General features: G+C 41.7%; 2 protein-coding genes and 1 long non-coding RNA gene across 5 annotated transcripts; 1 reads left to right on the top strand and 2 right to left on the bottom strand.

The window, feature by feature from the left end:
* Nucleotides 1–5,105: 5,105 nt before the first annotated feature.
* Nucleotides 5,106–6,947, bottom strand: LOC146389981 (uncharacterized). Its single transcript, XR_014799778.1, has 2 exons — nucleotides 6,574–6,947; nucleotides 5,106–5,675 (listed from the first exon to the last, which is right to left on the bottom strand). It is a non-coding gene; the product is annotated as an uncharacterized LOC146389981 (long non-coding RNA).
* A 5,208-nt stretch (nucleotides 6,948–12,155) lies between these two features.
* LOC146389980 (uncharacterized) lies at nucleotides 12,156–15,814 on the bottom strand. Its single transcript, XM_084923070.1, has 5 exons — nucleotides 15,723–15,814; nucleotides 13,523–13,673; nucleotides 13,405–13,440; nucleotides 12,642–12,878; nucleotides 12,156–12,562 (listed from the first exon to the last, which is right to left on the bottom strand). Exons 2-5 carry the CDS (start codon nucleotides 13,551–13,553, stop codon nucleotides 12,471–12,473), a joined length of 396 nt encoding a protein of 131 aa, XP_084779196.1. The 5' UTR covers nucleotides 13,554–13,673; nucleotides 15,723–15,814; the 3' UTR covers nucleotides 12,156–12,470.
* LOC146389979 (uncharacterized) lies at nucleotides 15,368–18,747 on the top strand. Of its 3 annotated transcripts, none has more exons than XR_014799777.1 (3): nucleotides 15,368–15,628; nucleotides 17,539–17,754; nucleotides 17,989–18,747. XR_014799777.1 is itself a non-coding variant. In XM_084923067.1 (3 exons), exons 1-3 carry the CDS (start codon nucleotides 15,936–15,938, stop codon nucleotides 18,159–18,161), a joined length of 465 nt encoding a protein of 154 aa, XP_084779193.1. In that variant the 3' UTR covers nucleotides 18,162–18,747. The 3 variants fall into 3 exon arrangements, 2 of the variants coding, with proteins under 2 accessions (XP_084779193.1, XP_084779195.1); XM_084923067.1 differs by lacking the exon at nucleotides 15,368–15,628 and adding an exon at nucleotides 15,936–16,011; XM_084923069.1 differs by lacking the exon at nucleotides 15,368–15,628 and adding an exon at nucleotides 15,998–17,208.

Raw genomic sequence — 18,747 nt, 5'->3', positions numbered from 1 at the left:
TGCTGCTTGCTGCACAGGGAGGAGAGGGCGGGGCGGCGGGGGATTCTCTGACCAGCTGGAGCAGCATCTAATAACTGTGTGTCTTTGTCCTGTCTCCCTCCCCTCACCCCCAACCAGTCACACGAAATAGCTGCCACTGAGTGTGATTCTGTCAGGTATTTCTTCCTGTTAAAAGGTAGTTTTTCCTTCCCACTGTTGCCAAGTGCTTGCTCACAGGGGGTTGGGCTGGGTTGTATTATTGTTCGGTCTTTACTTTACAAGATAAAGCACCTTGAGGCAACTGTTGTAGTGATTTGGCAATAATAATATTGAAATGAATAGAAATTATTTATAAATCAATAAGTTATTACTACAGGTGAGAACCTTCACAGACATACAGGTGAATACTACTAGGCTGAGCTATGGCAGAATAATGAATGAGAAATCCATAGAAGTTGAATAATAGTATAATAATTCTGTTTTCTTTTTATGGCTAAAACAGACTTTTCTGAATCATTTCACATGGAAAGTGTTTTAGCCCTTCAAATTGAAAAAAGTATGAAAAGATTTTTTTTTATTGTGAAATACTTGCAGAAAGTCTGAAATATGAAAAAATGTTAAACTGTGAAACATCGGGAATATAAATAGTTTCATTCTTCACACCATAAAAATGAAGGTTTATTGACATCTAGTGGTTCAAAACAAGAACTGTAGTGAACATGTGTGAGCACTGTCAATCAATTTAATCGAAAAAGTATTTTCTTAAATTAGTAATTATTATTATTAGAAATCATTTTCTGTGACACGAAGCAGGTAGGATAGGCTGAGACTCTGCACGTGTTTCATATATCACAGTAAAGCCTGTGATATTGTAAAGTGAGGGTTCATTATGTTTATCTGAATCTCTCTGAACCAGGGGTAGGGAACTCCAGGCCTCGAGAGCCGGTGTCCTGCAGGTTTTAGATGTGTCCTTAATCCATCACAGCTGTTTTAAATGGCTAAATTAGCTCCTCAACATGTCTTGAAGTTCTCCAGAGGCCTGGTAATGAACTAATCATTTGATTCAGGTGTGGTGACCCAGGGTGATATCTAAAACCTGCAGGACACCAGCTTTCGAGGACTAACATCCCCTACCCCTGCTCTGAACTAGTAGAAACAGCAAGATGGAGACAAATAATTTTCTTAGAAGCACCTTTACTCTCAGGACACTTCAACAACAACACTTTGTCAGCCCCCATGTGACTTCACTAACCAATCAGTAGCCAGGAAATCCTAGACTTAGGTAAATGCAGGAAAACAAACTAGGTAGATTTGACACATAGTTATTACTATGTGTAATAACCAGATACTTGATCAGGAGTTGAGGGGACAGCCTCTGATTGGTCTATCACCCCATGGCCAGAGGTGGGAGTCGTTACAGTCTCAGGTTAAGGAAAGGGTTCAAAGAAGAATGGGAAAGGTGATGTTACTGGTTTAGAGGTGCTGGATGACAAACCTTAGGGTACCAAAGAGGTTACGGGGCTGTGGCCCTGAACATTCCAGCTCCTCTTAGCTGTGGATTTTAATGTTTTGAAAGGCAAAGCACCCGATAATGCAGTCAACTGATGAAGCTGGGACTGTAGAGATATTTCACCAGCAGGTGATTTGGTCCCAACTTTGGGGAAAGGTTCATTGTAAGGCCTGAGAAGATTATAGTGAATAATTTGAGACTTTGGCAATTGATCAAGGAGGCAACAAATCTTGAATGTGATGCCAGGAGTTTCTTTATCGGATCAAAGGCTCCCCAATATCTCAAATGGGGCCCTTCCAATGTAGTGCAAGTTTCATTTAGCTGTTGTGGGGTCATTTGACCACACAAGGTCATCAGGAACGTAAGGAGTGTGTTTGATACACCTATCATACTGTTGTTTCTGCTGGTTGTGGGCACAGTCTTCTGTTCCATGCAGCAGTACTGAAGGCAAACTGAAGCCTCTCAGTTAACATAATCAGCAGGACAACCTGAACCAAATATTTCAGCTGCTACTTTTTGAGAAGTCCATTGGAAGCAGGGCTGGACTGGGACAAAAAATCGGCCCGGGCCTTTTGACTAGAGACCGGCCCACCAAAAATGTGACGTCATTCAGGGGTAAAACCGCAAAGGATTCTGGGAACTTGTGGCAAGAGGTACTAGCGCATGCAGGCTTTCAATTGAACTCAGTTACACAGCGATAAAAAGAAACACAAAAAATGGCAAGAAGCTGTTGTATTATTAACTGCAATAGCCGGTGTTGTGCCAAAAAGTGATTGTCTGCCAAAAACTGATTTCCGGTATTTGCCAAAAACTGATTGCTCGTATTTAAATTGCTATAAGTAACTTGTTGGGCTATATATATATGTGAAACATATGTCAAATGCATCCCTCATGGATGACATAAAGTCATCTCTCCATCTCTCTCTCCTGCTCTTTTATTTTCTCTCTCTTGCTCCATCTCTCTCTGCTGCTCTTCTGTCTCCTCTGTCACAGACTTCTCCACTTTTGATGATAAATCAGCCTGGTGCAACATGTAAGGATTGGCACAATTTGTTAAGATTTTGAGGAGTTTGAGAAACTAACTAACTTAAGCATAAAATAAAATTTACTATCAGTAACTTCATAGCACCCGCCCAGCAGTATATAAACTCCGTACTAGTACGCAGTACCAGTTATTCTAAGCAACTGTAAAAAGTCAGCACAACGAAAACAAACTACAACTAAACTTGGTTTATATCTGACACAGATAGACAGCAGGTCATAACTTCTTACCTGAAGTTCAGTTCCTCTGCCACTATGACCGGCGGCCGCCTCGGGGCTCTCCTCCTCTTGCCTCCCCTTTCCCTTATCCACCTGCTGGCCTCCACCACTTGCTGGTGTTCCTAAATCTGTGGAAGCTATGCCATAGCTACCGCCAAACAATTCAGTTATTTTTACACATTTGGCAGCGTCTGCCTGAAGGGCTTGTTTCTTTTTGGCCCTAATTTTTTCTGCACCTCCTTTCCTTTTTTGTTCTCCATTTTCTTTAGTTCGTCTATAAGATTGCTAAACAAGGGGGAGGGTGCATCCGACCTCCTCGGCTGTAATTGGTCCAGCCCAGAGTCGATCATGACCAATTGGCCAATCCAACACCTTTCATTATTTATACCCTTCCAAAAAAAAAAAAAAAATCGATCGGCCCATAAAAACAAAAAATCGCCAGCGGCCCATCGGGCAAATGCCCGGTATGCCCGATGGCCAGTCCAGCTATGATTGGAAGTTGCATTCTGTTCAGTGAGTGCATGTAGGGGGACACTGTGATGCACAAAGATTTTGCAATAACATGAACAGGGCCCCACAAATGCCTTTGCTTCTGTTGCTGTTCGTGGGATAAGCAAGTTTTACGGTGTGTTCACACCGAACGCGATAGACGCGAACAGAGCGTCAGGTTTACATGTAAAGTCAATGGAAAGGCGCGATGACCCGCGATTGCGGCTCCCGCGAAAATTCGGAAGCAGATTTGCGTCGCGAAAACGCCAAAACGCCTGAAACTCGCGTCAGTCTAGCGCGTTTGGAGCGTTTGACTCGCGAAAAAAACCACGCGCGTGAGTTTTTGTGTTGCATTTCGTGCATACGCGCCTTACGCGTCTACCGCTCGAGTTGGAAAAATCTGAACTCCAGCGTCAAATCGCGCCGCAACAACCAATCAGGAGCCTGGTCACAGCTACGTCACCAGGCTCCAGGCACCAGGACAAAGGGGCAGATCCAGCCAAAGCCCTTCATTCTTCAATGGAGGGAAGGCTAATCAATGCTGTAGCAAACAACCCAGAGCTGTACGACACCAGCTGCTTTCTGTACCGAGACAGGAATATAAAGGACCGAGCTTGGAGGAAGATATGTAAAGAGATCGGGCAACCTGGTAAGTTCATTCATTTCTCTTTTGAAAGTTTTCGCTGACCCGGGGAAGCCGCACAAAAGCTAGCAAGCCACCGCTATTTTCCCACTGACGTACAAATACCGTTCTGCTTTTATGCATGTTGTCATATAGGAATATATTTTATTGTTTATTAATAAACAGCACACAGTGGTCCCGCTCATCCGTCACTTCTTCGCTTTTTCGCTGATTTTTTTTTGCACCGTACAGCATTGCATTCTGCAGCCTGATTGACAAATCTCCTCCGTGTCGTGTCTCCTGCGCTTGCCAAATTTATCATGTTTGGTTTTGATAACCATCACGTCCAATAGAAAAAACAGCACAAAAACACCCATAACTATGACCCTCATTCGGAAATAGACACCTGCACCGCGAGGGAAAAAGGCGCACGAAAGTGGCAGGCAGATGAAGACAAAACGCGGCATAATAATACTTTTACGTTTTGCAGTCTACAAAGGTTTGCACTTTGAGAATCAATTGTGAGAACTGTGACCAATGTTCATGTGTGTGGGGAAAACAGTGTATAAAGTGCGTGACCAGGGGCTAGTTATTCTGAGAACCCCTGCAATAAATGAGGGACCACTGTCTACTCTATGATTATTATATTCAACCTGTTAACATTTAATACTGTCTTGATAGAACCAACTGATTCTGCAGCAGAGCATCCCCTGTTGCTTCTCCTGGCTCCCCAGTCCCTGAGCTCCTGCTGCTGCACCCACAGGTATGTACAGCAAGCACTGATAGCTTTTTACTCGGTTGGATTCCCTTGTGATCACCTTTACTAAATATCTACAACCAATCTGATTATATCCTGTTTTTGTTTTTTTTTTCAATGTTGAAATTAAAATCTAGTAGCAGTCTTCTCATTGCTTTGTGTTTTGTGCTGTTTTACAGGCCCTAAGAGGAGGACGGCTCCGAGGCAGATGAGGGACGGGTCCCAGGACGGTCCGTCGGCGGTGGAGCTGGCCATCCCGGTGTCCCTGAAGAGTCCACACCAGTCTCCAATGGAGCATTTCCTCCTCAGCCTTGTTCCTGCTCTGGAGAGCAGCTGGGTCCTTGTTATTCCTGTCTGTCTGTAAATACTTATATTTTATATATTTATGTTTAATGTTTTTCTGTTTGAGAATTTTAATATTATTTCATATAAATTTTTATAATGACTAATGTCTCAGTTCTACTACACAGCAAATGTTGGCACACGACTTGACACATGTAGAATTTATTTCATATTATACTAATGACAAAATATACTAATACAGTGGGATGCAAAAGTTTGGGCAACATTGTTAATAGCCATCATTTTCCTGTATAAATCGTTGGTTGTTACAATAAAAAATGTCAGTTAAATACATCATACAGGAGACACACACAGTGATACTTGAGAAGTGAAAAGAAGTTTACTGGATTTACAAAAAGTGTACAATAATTGTTTAAACAAAATCAAGCAGGTGCATAAATTTGGGAACCACAAAAAAAGAAATGAAATAAATATTTAGTGTATATCAATGTGTGTGTCTCCTATGTGATATATGGGGTGCCTTTGTCTGGACGTGCTTCCCATCCAGAGCTCCACAGCAGAGAGGAAAGTTCCAGCGCTCCTGGAATCCCTCTGCGATGGACCGCCAGTCTCCAGGTGAAGGCACAGCCATGAAGTCGTCCACTAGACAGTCCCAGATGGCCGTCGCTACCTGGGGGGGTGATCTGGCTCACCGTGGACACACCGACTCTGTAACTGAACGCTTGGTCCTGAAGGAGTCCCCGGTGGCAAGGAACCTGGACAGAATTGTTCAATATTAGTATTATGTGTACTGCAGTTACAAAATACATAATTCAAATTCCAAAAAACTTTTGTGATGTCAGATTTAAATCACAAAATCTTACATAAAACATTTTGTAATTATAAGGATAATTACAAAATGTATATTAGATAATATCTAAAACAGTTGTGTTTTCTTTTAACTTTAACATATCATAATTTGATTGGTAGCAACTTTTGCCACTACAGTGTGCCAGTCACTCATAATTCCTAAACATGTCAATTAGGTAGGAATGAAGTAAGACATTAATAGAAATAAAGAGTTGTATGTTGACATGTAGCCCTTTCCTTGCTTAAATCATTGTTAATATTTTTGACAAATTAACCTGTGATAAGACAGCATATCAAGATAGAATATGCTAGATAGAACCATATAACTAAAGATGAATCAAACTGTTCAGTTTTATCTAACTCTCAGTTTAAAGAAAGGCTGGTGACCCCTGTTATAGAGTCTGACAGCTGCAGGGATTATATACAAATATTCATCTATACCAGAATTAAACCAGGTCTAAATAAAAAGGAGTGAGTATCACAACAAAGATTAACCCACAGTGGTCCTAATACCAGTTTGATATCAGCAAACACCGAGAGCATACGTATGACACCAAAGCCATGCTATCAATGCAAACACTGATAACAGCATAAATTGAATTAAATCAGGACTTGATGAGACCTTTCGAGTATCACTAGAAATATTATAAACAGTCGTCTCCATACCACAGTTTGCGTTCAGTAAACACAGACGGCATTCATTGATAGCATAGCACATCCATGTTAGCAGTGTATAAACGATAGTTTAGCATATATTAGCACAGGTATCAATAAAGGACTACCATATTAAACACTTTTACTAACCTCAGGCAGACGGACAGGCGCTCTGCAGGTGGGATTGAGCGCCTGTAGTTGGTGTCTAGGCGGGCGATGCTTGGACCAACGCGGGACAGCAGGTCCTCAAACTGGGCGAGGGAAAGACGGCGATATCGCTGAAATCGAACGTCATCCAGGCGCAGCTCCTGGAGCAAGTGGTGAAACTCACCAAACTGCTCATGCGTCTGAAGGACCTGATGGACCCAGGTACGGCGAGGACGTCCTTAATGCCGCTGCTCTGCTCTCCACAGTAAATAGAGAAGGGAGACTCTCTCTTCAAACGCTAGCTCGACAGCTGCCATCTAGCAAAGATACTGGTCTGGCACAACTTCCTCCCACATTCCTCCCACATTTCCGGTTCACGCGCGTCAAAATATGCGAATGTGCACGCGTCAAATTAGGGGCGTTTTGTTCGCGTTCGGTGTGAACACATGGTGTGTTCACACCGAACGCGATAGACGCGAACAGAGCGTCAGGTTTACATGTAAAGTCAATGGAAAAGCGCGATGACAGGCGATTGCGGGTCTCGCGAAAATTCGGAAGCAAATTTCCGTCACGAAAACGCCAAAACGCGTTTCACGCGTTTGACTAGCGAAAAAAACCACGCGCGTGAGTTTTTGTGTTGCATTTTGTGGCTGTGATCTAGGTCAAAGGGGCAGATCCAGCCAAAGCCCTTCATACTTCAACGGACGGAAGGCTAATCAACGCTGTAGCAAACCACCCGGAGCTGTACGACACCAGCTGCTTTCTGTACCGAGACAGGAATATAAAGGACCGAGCTTGGAGGAAGATATGTGAAGAGATCGGGCAACCTGGTAAGTTCATTCATTTCTCTTTTTACATTTTTGACTGACCCGTGGAAGCCGCACAAAAGCTAGCAAGATACCGCTATTTTCCCACTGATGTACAAATACCATTCTGCTTTTATGCATGTTGTCATATAGGAATATATTTTATTGTTTATTAATAAACAGCACACAGTGGTCCCGCTCATCCGTCACTTCTTCGCTTTTTCGCTGATTTTTTTATTGCACAGTACAGCATTGCATTCTGCAGCCTGATTGACAAATCTCCTTCGTGTCGTGTCTCCTGCGCTTGCCAAATTTATCATGTTTGGTTTTGATAACCATCACGTCCAATAGAAAAAAACAGCACAAAAACACCCATAACTAGGGATGGGTACCGGTATCCGGTGCCATGATGGCACCGGTTCTGACATAAACGGTAGTAACCAGACCGAAAAGCAGCGCACATTTCGGTGCTTTATTTCGGTGCTTTTTTTTCCTGAGATGTCATACACTTTAGATTCTAGCCAATCATTTTACGTTTCCGAGGATAGTAGGCGGGTCCAGGTACGTACGTTCTTTTAGAGCAGAGCTACAGATTAAAAATGCCCAAGGCGAAGCGGTCAAAAGTCTGGCTGTACTTCACAGCAAAAGATGCAAAGTCAGCAGCAACAAGTGCTTTAAACTGATACTGTGATACTGTGCAAAGGAGGTAACACCTCAAATCCGATGAAACACCTGGCGACGCATAGCGTTTTTTTTAAAAGCCGAGAAATGCGCCGTATTTGATAGCTTGCTGCGAGACCTCACACCGTGCACATCTACTGCGGGTGGGTTGCCAGTTATCGGACCCGGAGCAACATCCCCCAAAAACCCGAAGAATAGAGTCCTGGCCCCTAGCCCTGCCAGTGTAGCAGAAATGATGACGGATGATGATGGCAGCAGCAGCCGTTCTTCTCTGCGTGAGTAGCTTAATGTTGTTCGTGTGTAATCAGTGCAGGTCTTTAAGTCCAGATTGAAAACCTATTTTTATTCCCTGGCTTTTAACTCTGTAGGAAACTGACACCTTCTTATTTATTTTATTGTATGTAATGATTTTATGGTATTTTTAATTTGGTAGTTGTTTTGATCTGTGTTGTTCAGCACTTTGGTCTGCCTGGTGTGTTCTTAAAGTGCTATACAAATAAACGATGATGATGACGATGATGATGAATTTACGTTGAGTAGGCTAACCACGTTATTACATTAATGCATGTAAGGTGAACTAGCAAACATCATCATAGCTACATGCGGCTGTCTTCTTGTTTGATGGCAGATACTCCCTTCACCCTGGCCAAAAAGGCTAAAATGACCAAAGAAAAAGTGGAAAACAGTTAAACATGAGAGGTTTTTGGACAAAGTTTGTGTTTTTTCCATTGATTAAGCACTGCTTCCAGCCAAGAGTGATACCATATATGCCCCATAGCTGCAGAAAAGGCTAACATTGTTATCTTTTTACAAAAAAACAGCTGAACATGAGAGGTTTTTGGACCAGTTTTGTGTTCTCCATTCTCTAAGCACCGGTTTGAGCACCGTTTAAGCACCGGCACCGTTTTAAAAGTACGGTTTGGCACCGGTATCGGATAAAACCTAAACGATACCCATCCCTACCCATAACTATGACCCTCATTCGGAAATAAACACCTGCACCGCGAGGGAAAAAGGCGCACGAAAGTGGCAGGCAGATGAAGACAAAACGCGGCATAATAATACTTTTACGTTTTGCAATCTACAAAGGTTTGCACTGTCAGAATCAAATGTGAGAACTGTGACTAATGTTCATGTGTGTGGGGAAAAAAGTGTATAAAGTGCGTGGCCAGGGGCTAGTTATTCTGAGAACCCCTGCTGCAATAAATGAGGGACCATTGTATATACTTCCTCTATGATTATTGTATTCAACCTGTTAACATTTAATACTGTCTTGATAGAGCCAACTGATTCTGCAGCAGAGCGTCCCCTGTTGCTTCTCCTGGCTCCCCAGTCCCTGAGCTCCTGCTGCTGCACCCACAGGTAGGGATGGGTACCGGTATCCGGTGCCATGATGGCACCGGTTCTGACATAAACGGTAGTAACCAGACCGAAAAGCAGCGCACATTTCGGTGCTTTATTTCGGTGCTTTTTTTTCCTGAGATGTCATGCACTTTGAATTCTAGCCAATCATTTTACGTTTCCGAGGATAGTAGGCGGGTCCAGGTACGTACGTTCTTTTAGAGCAGAGCTACAGATTAAAAATGCCCAAGGCGAAGCGGTCAAAAGTCTGGCTGTACTTCACAGCAAAATATGCAAACTCAGCAGCCTGCAACAAGTGCTTTAAGGTGATACTGTGCAAAGGAGGTAACACCTCAAATCCGATGAAACACCTGGCGACGCATAGCGTTTTTTTTAAAAGCCGAAAAATGCGCCGTATTTGATAGCTTGCTGCGAGACCTCACACCGAGCACATCTACTGCGGGTGGGTTGCCTGTTATCAGACCCGGAGTTAGCAACATCCCCCAAAAACACGAAGAGGAGAGTCCTGGCCCCTAGCCCTGCCAGTGTAGCAGAAATGAGGACGGATGATGATGGCAGCAGCAGCCGTTCTTCTCTGCGTGAGTAGCTTAATGTTGGCCGTGTGTAATTTACGTTGAGTAGGCTAACCACGTTATTACATTAATGCATGTAAGGTGAACTAGCAAACACCGTCGTAGTTACATGCAGCTGTCTTCTTGTTTGATGGCAGATACTCCCTTCAGCCTGGCCAAAAAGGCTAAAATGACCAAAGAAAAAGTGGAAAACAGTTAAACATGAGAGGTTTTTGGACAAAGTTTGTGTTTTTTCCATTGATTAAGCACTGCTTCCAGCCAAGAGTGATACCATATGGTATCCCATCCTCCTATGCTGGCTCATAGAGAGTGTGACTAAATTAACCACACCCTGTGTTCAAAGGGCAGGTTCTTCCTCTGCTTCTCGTGCTTCAGCTCTGCACACCTGGGTTCATTAACTCACATACAGGTAAAGCTCTGATCAGCTGCCCACTACTTAAAATGGAGGAGGGATTTCATCAGATGCTTGATTATTAGACTCAAACAGTTAGGAAAGTTGGCTTTTTCAGTCTGAACCTTTGGCTCATTGACCTTGTCTTACCTCTTCTTGTTCTCTGTGCAGGAAATTGGGAGAGAGAGAGAATTCCTGTGGAGAGAGATTCTGTGGACCTGCCTGAACTGAAGCTTTGGATTCACTAACTGGAATTTATCTCTACTTTTAAGATTAGGCTTAAAACTTTTCTTTTTGCTAAAGCATATAGTTAGGGCTGGACCAGGTGACCCTGAATCCTCCCTTAGTTGTACTGCAATAGGCATAGGCTGCTGGGGGATTCCCATGATGCATTGAGTTTTTCCTTTCCAGTCACCTTTCTCACTCACTATGTGTTAATAGACCTCTCTGCATCGAATCATATCTGTTATTAATCTCTGTCTCTCTTCCACAGCATGTCTTTATCTTGTTTTCCTTCTCTCACCCCAACCGGTCGCAGCAGATGGCCCCGCCCCTCCCTGAGCCTGGTTCTGCCGGAGGTTTCTTCCTGTTAAAAGGGAGTTTTTCCTTCCCGCTGTTGCCAAAATGCTTGCTCATAGGGGGTCATATGATTGTTGGGTTTTTCTCTGTATGTATTATTGTAGGGTCTACCTTACAATATAAAGCGCCTTGAGGTGACTGTTGTTGTTATTTGGCTCTATATAAATAAAATTGAATTGAACTGAAAAAAAAATCCTTCTGTTGTCACATTCTGTTGTTACTTCACTGTAAATAAACGCACTGAACTTTGGACTAACACAGAACTGAGTCTGTGTTAGTCCAGTCAGTCCATTAGTTAGGACCGAGATGGGGAATTCCTCGCCTGATTTCAATGTCTCAGTGTTAAAGTATAAACGCACCAACAAGAAAGAGATCAGTAACATTCAGTTCAACTCATGGCCATTGATCACTGGTCTTTGTTCAATGGGCTTTCATCAATGGATAAACTCGACCCAGATTTGTAATATCTCATCAACTCCAGCTTTTAGTATTCTATCCTGTGGTGTTTTGTGATGCGCATGTTTATTTGAATTGTTTTTTTCTGTAACACATCTGAGCCTGTTTGTTTTTGTGTTATATTTTTAAAATCTAAAATAAAATAATAAAATATGCTGTTGTTGATTAATGGTCATGAGAACTGATATTAATTATTAAGGAACGGACCTCACAGCCCATTGTTCCTTCAGTGGGCTTGTTTCAGTCATTATGCAAATGTACTGTTTATAAGATTGGGGAAACCTGCAGTCAGCTGAGACTGAAGAAGTCACTTGGATGAGTGGTGAAACGTTTTCCCCACTGAAAATGCTACATCCAGATGAACAGAATCAGCTTTTGGGATGTGGTCCCAGTTAGTGTCAAAATATAAGGTTGTAAGAGTCTTTTTTTATCAAATAAATGTGTCCCATAGTCCAAGAGTGAGTGAAAACACAGTTCTGCTGTAATACATCAGTATTGTCAGTAGATGGAAGCAGAGTTTACATGAGAAATAAGGTCATTTACAACATCACTGACTTTTTAGAGTCTGTTTGTGCTGATTCAGGATGAGAAGATGGAAAATTGATTCAGAGGTCCAGTCTTACTTACATGATCAGGAATTTACAGATATTGGAAAATATAAAAAAAGAAAAGAGAAAAAGGTAAAAAGGAAACATATTTTATTTTATCAAAATAAAACAGGATGTGGCATGAGTTTGACTTCCTTTGCACAGTGGCTGTGGCATGCGAGACCTATGTAGTTATTTCTCACTGAAAGCATTTGCTAAAGCTAAATAAAAAGATCAGTATTAATGAACTGTGAAATAGTTTGGGTGCAGTGTATTTTTTGCATACAAGTGTAATAGGATAGTTTTAGTGTTTTGCTTTTTACAACTTGAGTATGAACTTATACAAAATGCAGCAAGACATTAACAAAACTGTTTTATTGATTATAAAATAGTGCCATTCCTGGAAGACACACAGAATATGTTGGCCATCCTCCTCTGAGCACTAATGTTTGGTTTTTATCTACAATTAATTATGAGTGGTCTTTGTTTTACAGAGCAGAGTGACGTCATCTCCCTCCATCACAGGGAGGACAGGACTCTGCAGGATCACTGATCCACCTCAACACAGAGACAAACTACAGCATTTCATCCTTTTACACACAGCTTCATCAACACTAACTCCACACACTCAGCTTACCAGTGACTGTCAGGTTAACCATGTTACTGATGGGACCCTCTCTGTCTGATAGGTAAACTGTGATGTTACAGAAATAACCAACCAATCTTCCCCACCCATCGCCACACTGAGTCCTCTGTTGTTTGCTGTTGTTTCTCCTCAGAGTCCATCCAGCAGAGCTGTCGTCCTCCTCACAGCTCAGAGAAACAAAGTCTCCTTCAAAGAACTGAGAGCTGCTGGGACTCACAGTCAGACGAGCTGTGAGGAAGAAGATACATCAGATTGACTGAACTACTCACATCAGCAATCCTTGTACTGGATGTTTAATGAAGCAGAAGTAATTTCTTAAACAAGGCTGATTGTCAAAAAGCGTGACTTGTTGGTATATTTGATTGAAGTAGGACATTAAAAAAAAAAAAAAAAAAAGTGTACTTTATTGATCCCCGTGGGGAAATTCCTCTCTGCATTTAACCCATTCACTCAGTGAAGCAGTGGGCAGCCATTGGGCGCCCAGGGAGCAGTGTGTGGGGACGGTACCTTGCTCAGGGGTACCTCAGAGTAGCTGTTCAGGGGAATCGAACCCCCAACCTTCCAATCATGGGGCCACCACTCTACCTACTGAGCTATCCCTGCCCCATTAAATCATTTAGATTATCAGGAGGAATGAGATAACACTGACATTATTTAAAGGGAGTTTGTCTGCAGTTAGCTGCAACTGGTTCTTACTAAATGTCTCTTGGAAGAGTGAGTCAGGTTTACAGTGTGACAGAAGAAGGTTACTGACCTTGGTTTGTGGTGCAGCTCAGCAGTGAGATCAGAACTAAAGAGAAATTAAACTCAGGTTAGTTCAGAGTTTCACATTCAACAAGACAGCAGAGGCATGAAAAACAGAGTGAGCTTACAGAGCAGACACAGCAGAGACGTTTCCTCCATCCTGCTGCTCAATGATATCAAACCAGCTCTGAGATCAGCTAACGCAAAAACCTTCCTCCTTCTCCTCTTCTTCCTCCTTGTGTTTGACTTGGTGTCAGCATTCCCCTTTCCCCCAAAACTCTACAAATACAAAAAGCAGAACCTCAGTGGTTGCTCAGAGGGGTGTGTTTTGCAGTTTTTTCGTCATAAATAAAAAAAGAATCTAAGCTACATTATTGAAAGGATTGATTTTAATAATAGGTTTGCAGATCGATAGAAACTATTTGTGTCTCCCTGTGAGAAATGAGCTAGATTTTACTCCTGCTGTCAAAACGTGAATAAACTGTGACATCAAACTGTCAATCACACTTTAGATGAGCTGCTATAAAGTCACTTCTTATTGTATCTGAAACATAAATGGTTAGAAATCAGGGATGTGATCACCACTAACTGATAACCTGGTGGGATTTTCATGTGTTTTTGTGTGTCCGTGACACTTTCTGATCAGTAGTTATGTGCAATACCACTGATTTCCTTTCCAATCGGATACCAAGTAAAATTCAGGGTGGTGTCGGCGATACTGATCCGATACCTCATAATGATTCATAATGATTACAGGACGTCAGGTTACTTGTTCTTATCACTTAATAATGCAGAATTATCACATAGAAATAAAAAATAATAATTCTGAACGCCTTGCCTGCCCGCAGCACTAAAGGACTCCGCGAGAGACGTCTGTCTCACCCTAGCAGCACCTGACCCTGTCCACCCCTCCTCTTCAGTTCATCTCAACATAAACATAAACAATATGATTTACTCTGAGGTGTTTGACGATTTTAGTGGTGTTACCACAACACCTCACTATCTTGCCACGTTTACCACAAACCGCGTCTTGGCTGTTAGTGGAGGTAAAGTACATCCGCCAATGACTCCATTTACACACAGCCATTGTTGTGAGTGTGTGCACCAAGGGGCAGCGACACATTGATAAAACCGTATTTTGCACATGACTATTAAAGGCGGAAGAGGAAGTAGTTCCTTCCAATGTAGACAATCCGAATTATATAGTTTCTTTCCACTCTGTATCTGTTAACGATAAACTACAAATTTACCTTAAATTACTAAAATATCGATATTTTAAAATGAGAATCGATTCTAGGACATAAATGACTGGTATTGGATGAATCGATATTTCAGTATCGATCTGCACACCACCACTGATAAGCAGCAGGTATGGTGGATGTTTAATAGAGACACTATGTGAGTGCTCTAAGTGTTAATTCAAGTGATGGCATGGGGAAGGAAACTGTACAAATTTCTGTTTGTTTTGGTGCACTGTGCTCTTGAGCGCCTAGCAGAGTTGGAACAGCTTGCATTTAGGGTGTGAGGTTCATTATTGTTCCTTCATTCATTTTATGAGGTGATAAAACACTCAGTCCCCATGCCTAATCTTATGAATTAACAATGAAAGCCTCATGATGTCAATAACTTAACTCTGACCTTTGAACTTTACTCATCCACAACCTTCTTGCTGTGAGGCAACAGTACTAACCACTGGAGCACCGCGCTTTTACTTTTAAAAATTCTTTTTGGATGAAAATTTTTCGGGTCTATTTAAATTTTTTTTAGAATTGTTTTTGTTGTTCTTTTGTTTTTACTTATAAGTGATTCTCTAAGTGCTGTACCTTTCTGTAGGTGCTTTCTAGTTTATTTGTTTTTCTTTCTTTTGTTTTTTTAGGGGAGGGGGCGTGTTTTATAAGTAAGGTTTGAAGAGGAAAAAAAAAAACCAGCGGTTTGTTTACTTCCTATATGAACGGGAACCGCCCACAGATTAGTTTAGTTTTTTATTGAAAAAAAGAGCGCCATCAATCAGCTATTTAAACGAAACATGTTTACTTTAATGTAAAATCGCAACATAAAAATCTAAACGAATAAACAACTGTCGGTTAAGGTGCCTCGCAGCAGTCTGGGCTCCTCCGCTGGTCCGGAAAACTCCAGAAAGTTCTGGAGCCGGTAAAGAAGCTTCACCGGAACCGGCGCGCTCATTCAGAGTAGTTTTCACCGTGGTCGTGTTGGCGGTACCTGGCTGAGAGCTCGTGAGTAACTGACGGAAAACCTTTAAAAGATAAACGTTCACCGGCTCCTCTGTTTTTACTGACACATTGAACGTGACCGTCGCTGTTTACTTACCGTTAATAATCTGTAAAGCGCTAACGTTTTAACGGGTTCACGGTACGAGCTGGTACAGCAACGTCACATCATTTTCTGCCGTAGTTTAAAACGACGGTAAACAAACGGATATTTGAGTAAATCTCTACTGTGCAATGTAAACTAACTGGACTCCGTGACTTTAATCCTGCGTCTATTCCCTCCTCATTCTTTGCTGTTTTAGGTTAAGCGCAAATGGCTGTTGTAACGTTTTCGTGGCCCTGCTGGATTTTGATGCTCGTTGTCGTCGCCACCGCGTCCACTTTCGCCGGTGAGATTTCGCCTTGGCGCCGAACCGAACAAAACAAATCACTCCGCTGACTGTGCAAACCTCTATGTGTGATTAAGTATTCGGTGCCTTTTATTGGTTGGAAAAATGTTCCAAAATCTCAAAGTTGTGGTCACGTCATCGTAGATGGCGCGTTGGTCGTAAGTTTGGAAGCCTTTGAATGGAAGAGTCGTGAGTTTAAACACGGAGACTTAAGATAGTTCCCTGCGGTGCTTACTTGTCAAACATATTGAGCCACAAACAATGTTTCTGTCAAAAGGGAGAAGCTGCTATCAATTTTCTGCTAAAAACTTTAATAGACATAAAAATACCTTTCAAGTGGGCCAATATATAACCTCTCTTTAATTTTGTAAAGATGTTTTAATTGGCTGAAAAAAGGCAGGCACAAATATGTTTGCAAGCAGGGGCGCCTCCAGAAATTTTCTTAGGGGTGGCCATATAGGGGCCCCTAAAAACACTGGGCTTACACACCAACAACAGAATTTCCAGTGTTATTATGCTTTTGTAAAATATAGGTTACTTTAAAAATATGGCAAAAAAAGAGAGAAAGAAAATAAATATGTACTTAGTTAATTTCCTGCTGTTAAAGTTGATATGACTAAAAATAGGTACATAAGAAAAATTTTGAACTCAATAATAAAATGGAGATAATGCGACTCTTCCATTTAACGGCTGTAGTATCAGCTGAGTTGTGCATTAGATATGATGCGTTATACTGTATCAAATCCCTCACGCCCGACAAGTTGGAAGGACGCCTCTTCTACGTCACACTGGATGCTCTTATTCACAGAGTTACAGTAAACTAGGCGCCACGTGAGTTACACTGATATGTCCAAATATCAAACTGCAATATTTACTTAGGGAGTTTACACTCCACTGATTAAAAAGGCACTTTTGAAAAGTTTTTTGAAAATATGTCACTTCATTCTGTGCAACTGTGCAAAAATTAGCTTTTCAGCCAGTTTCTGAGGAAAAGGAGTATCAAGGACACACTAAGAAGAAGAAAAATATTTTCATTTTGAAGGGTTTTTTTTTTTTAAAAAATCTATGGGTTTATCAAGCAAAAAAAAGTGGTGCTCCAGAGTGGAAGGAGCGCGAACAGGAGGATGACTGCAATGCTAGGACTTGGGATTTGGGTATTGAGGCCCATGGTGGGTGTGAAACATGAAGGTGTCATGGGTGAGTAGTTTGGGATTTTTGTAAAACAATGAGATATTGTAAGCACTTATGCACTTGTACTGTAACTTGTGTGATATCTGCTGGCTCACTGAAAATGAGGAGTCATATAGACGAGTGTGGCGAGGCTGAATCTATTTCGTGTGTGTGTGTGGTAACCCAGATGACAATGACAGTGTGAGTTTATACCCTTAAATAAATGCGTTCAGACAGAGAGAGCCAACAATATCTTGCTGCATTATTAACCAAAAATGTACTTACAGATTTTAGAAGTGTACCAGATAAACATACCTTTTGTAAATTCTCTAACCTCTGTGTTGTTTCGTCTTTCAGAGCACAAAATCATCACCGCTGGACCCGTCGTCATTTTGCCGTGTCAACCTCCAAATGACCGCTCCATCCTAGCAGTAGAGTGGACAAGAGCTGACCTGGGCTATAAATACGTGGTTTTGTACCGGGATGGACACTTTGAAGCTTTCATCGGGTTTAAGAACCGGGTGGATCTGCAGCAGGGGAACATCATCAACCTGAGTGTTGTTGATCCTCCAGGTGAGTGAGTAGAGTTGTGTGTGTGATCAGAGGTGAAGCTGCTTCCTGGTTGTTGATGTTTGTTTCTAAAGATGTTGTTGATGAGACTTTGTAGAAAGCAGCTGGTCTGAGTGATGTGATCAGAGTGCAGTAGATAATGTCTGACAGCAGTTTGAAGAGGAAATGGATTCTGTTCTGTTCTTCACTCATCACCTACCTGACAGCTGGCACCTCACACCTGTTTCTCACCTGCAGGCCAGACAGGAGGAGACACAGAGGATGGATCTGTTGGAATGAAGTTTTTGTTTAGGGAGTTCATGGCGGTGGTGTGTGTGGTGGGGGTGTTGGTGATGTTTTCGGAGCTGCCTTTGAAAATGTCTTTGTTTGTTTTGTTGGTGGTGGTGATGGTGTTGTTGTTGTTTTTTTGAGGTACATAAAACTTAAAACAACAGATGCGGGGTTCATATCAGGCTGCAGTTGAACTTGAGTCTGTTTGAAATGTTTCAGTTTTTTCCAGCTGATCTGAGGTGACCGCAAAGATTTTCAGGTTTCATGTTTAAACATCCATTAATTAATTAATTTATTTATTTATTTATTTTAAGTGGTAAAAAAATGTCCAGAGTCAAAGTTGTGCTTTTAGTTACTCACTGTCTGTTCACAAAAATCATGCTTAACTGGAAGTCTTCATATTCATTTGAAAAGAGAAAGTTGTTACTTTTACTTGTTACATCAAACTACCTGCTGCTTCACTTTAAACAGATAAAACACTCATGTTTATATCAGAGAGGTTTCTAAGCATTAAGCACTGTGCACACTTCTTAACTTTGTTATTGCACACAGTTTTTAATATATTTATTTCTATTGCAGACTTCATTAGTAATAGTGAAATGTAGGATTTATTTTTATTCTATTTTAAAAATGAAATGTATTTCATCAGAAATCTGGGAGTTTGTGATTCTAATGTTTCTACTATAAAGTTAAAGTGCCCTGTTGATATCACCTGAATAAAACTGA

This window comes from Perissodus microlepis, chromosome 3 (assembly GCF_051167445.1).
Source record: "Perissodus microlepis isolate ML-2025 ecotype Zambia chromosome 3, ASM5116744v1, whole genome shotgun sequence".
Classification (NCBI taxonomy): Eukaryota; Metazoa; Chordata; class Actinopteri; order Cichliformes; family Cichlidae; genus Perissodus; species Perissodus microlepis.
This window is presented reverse-complemented; position numbering and strand designations above follow the sequence as displayed.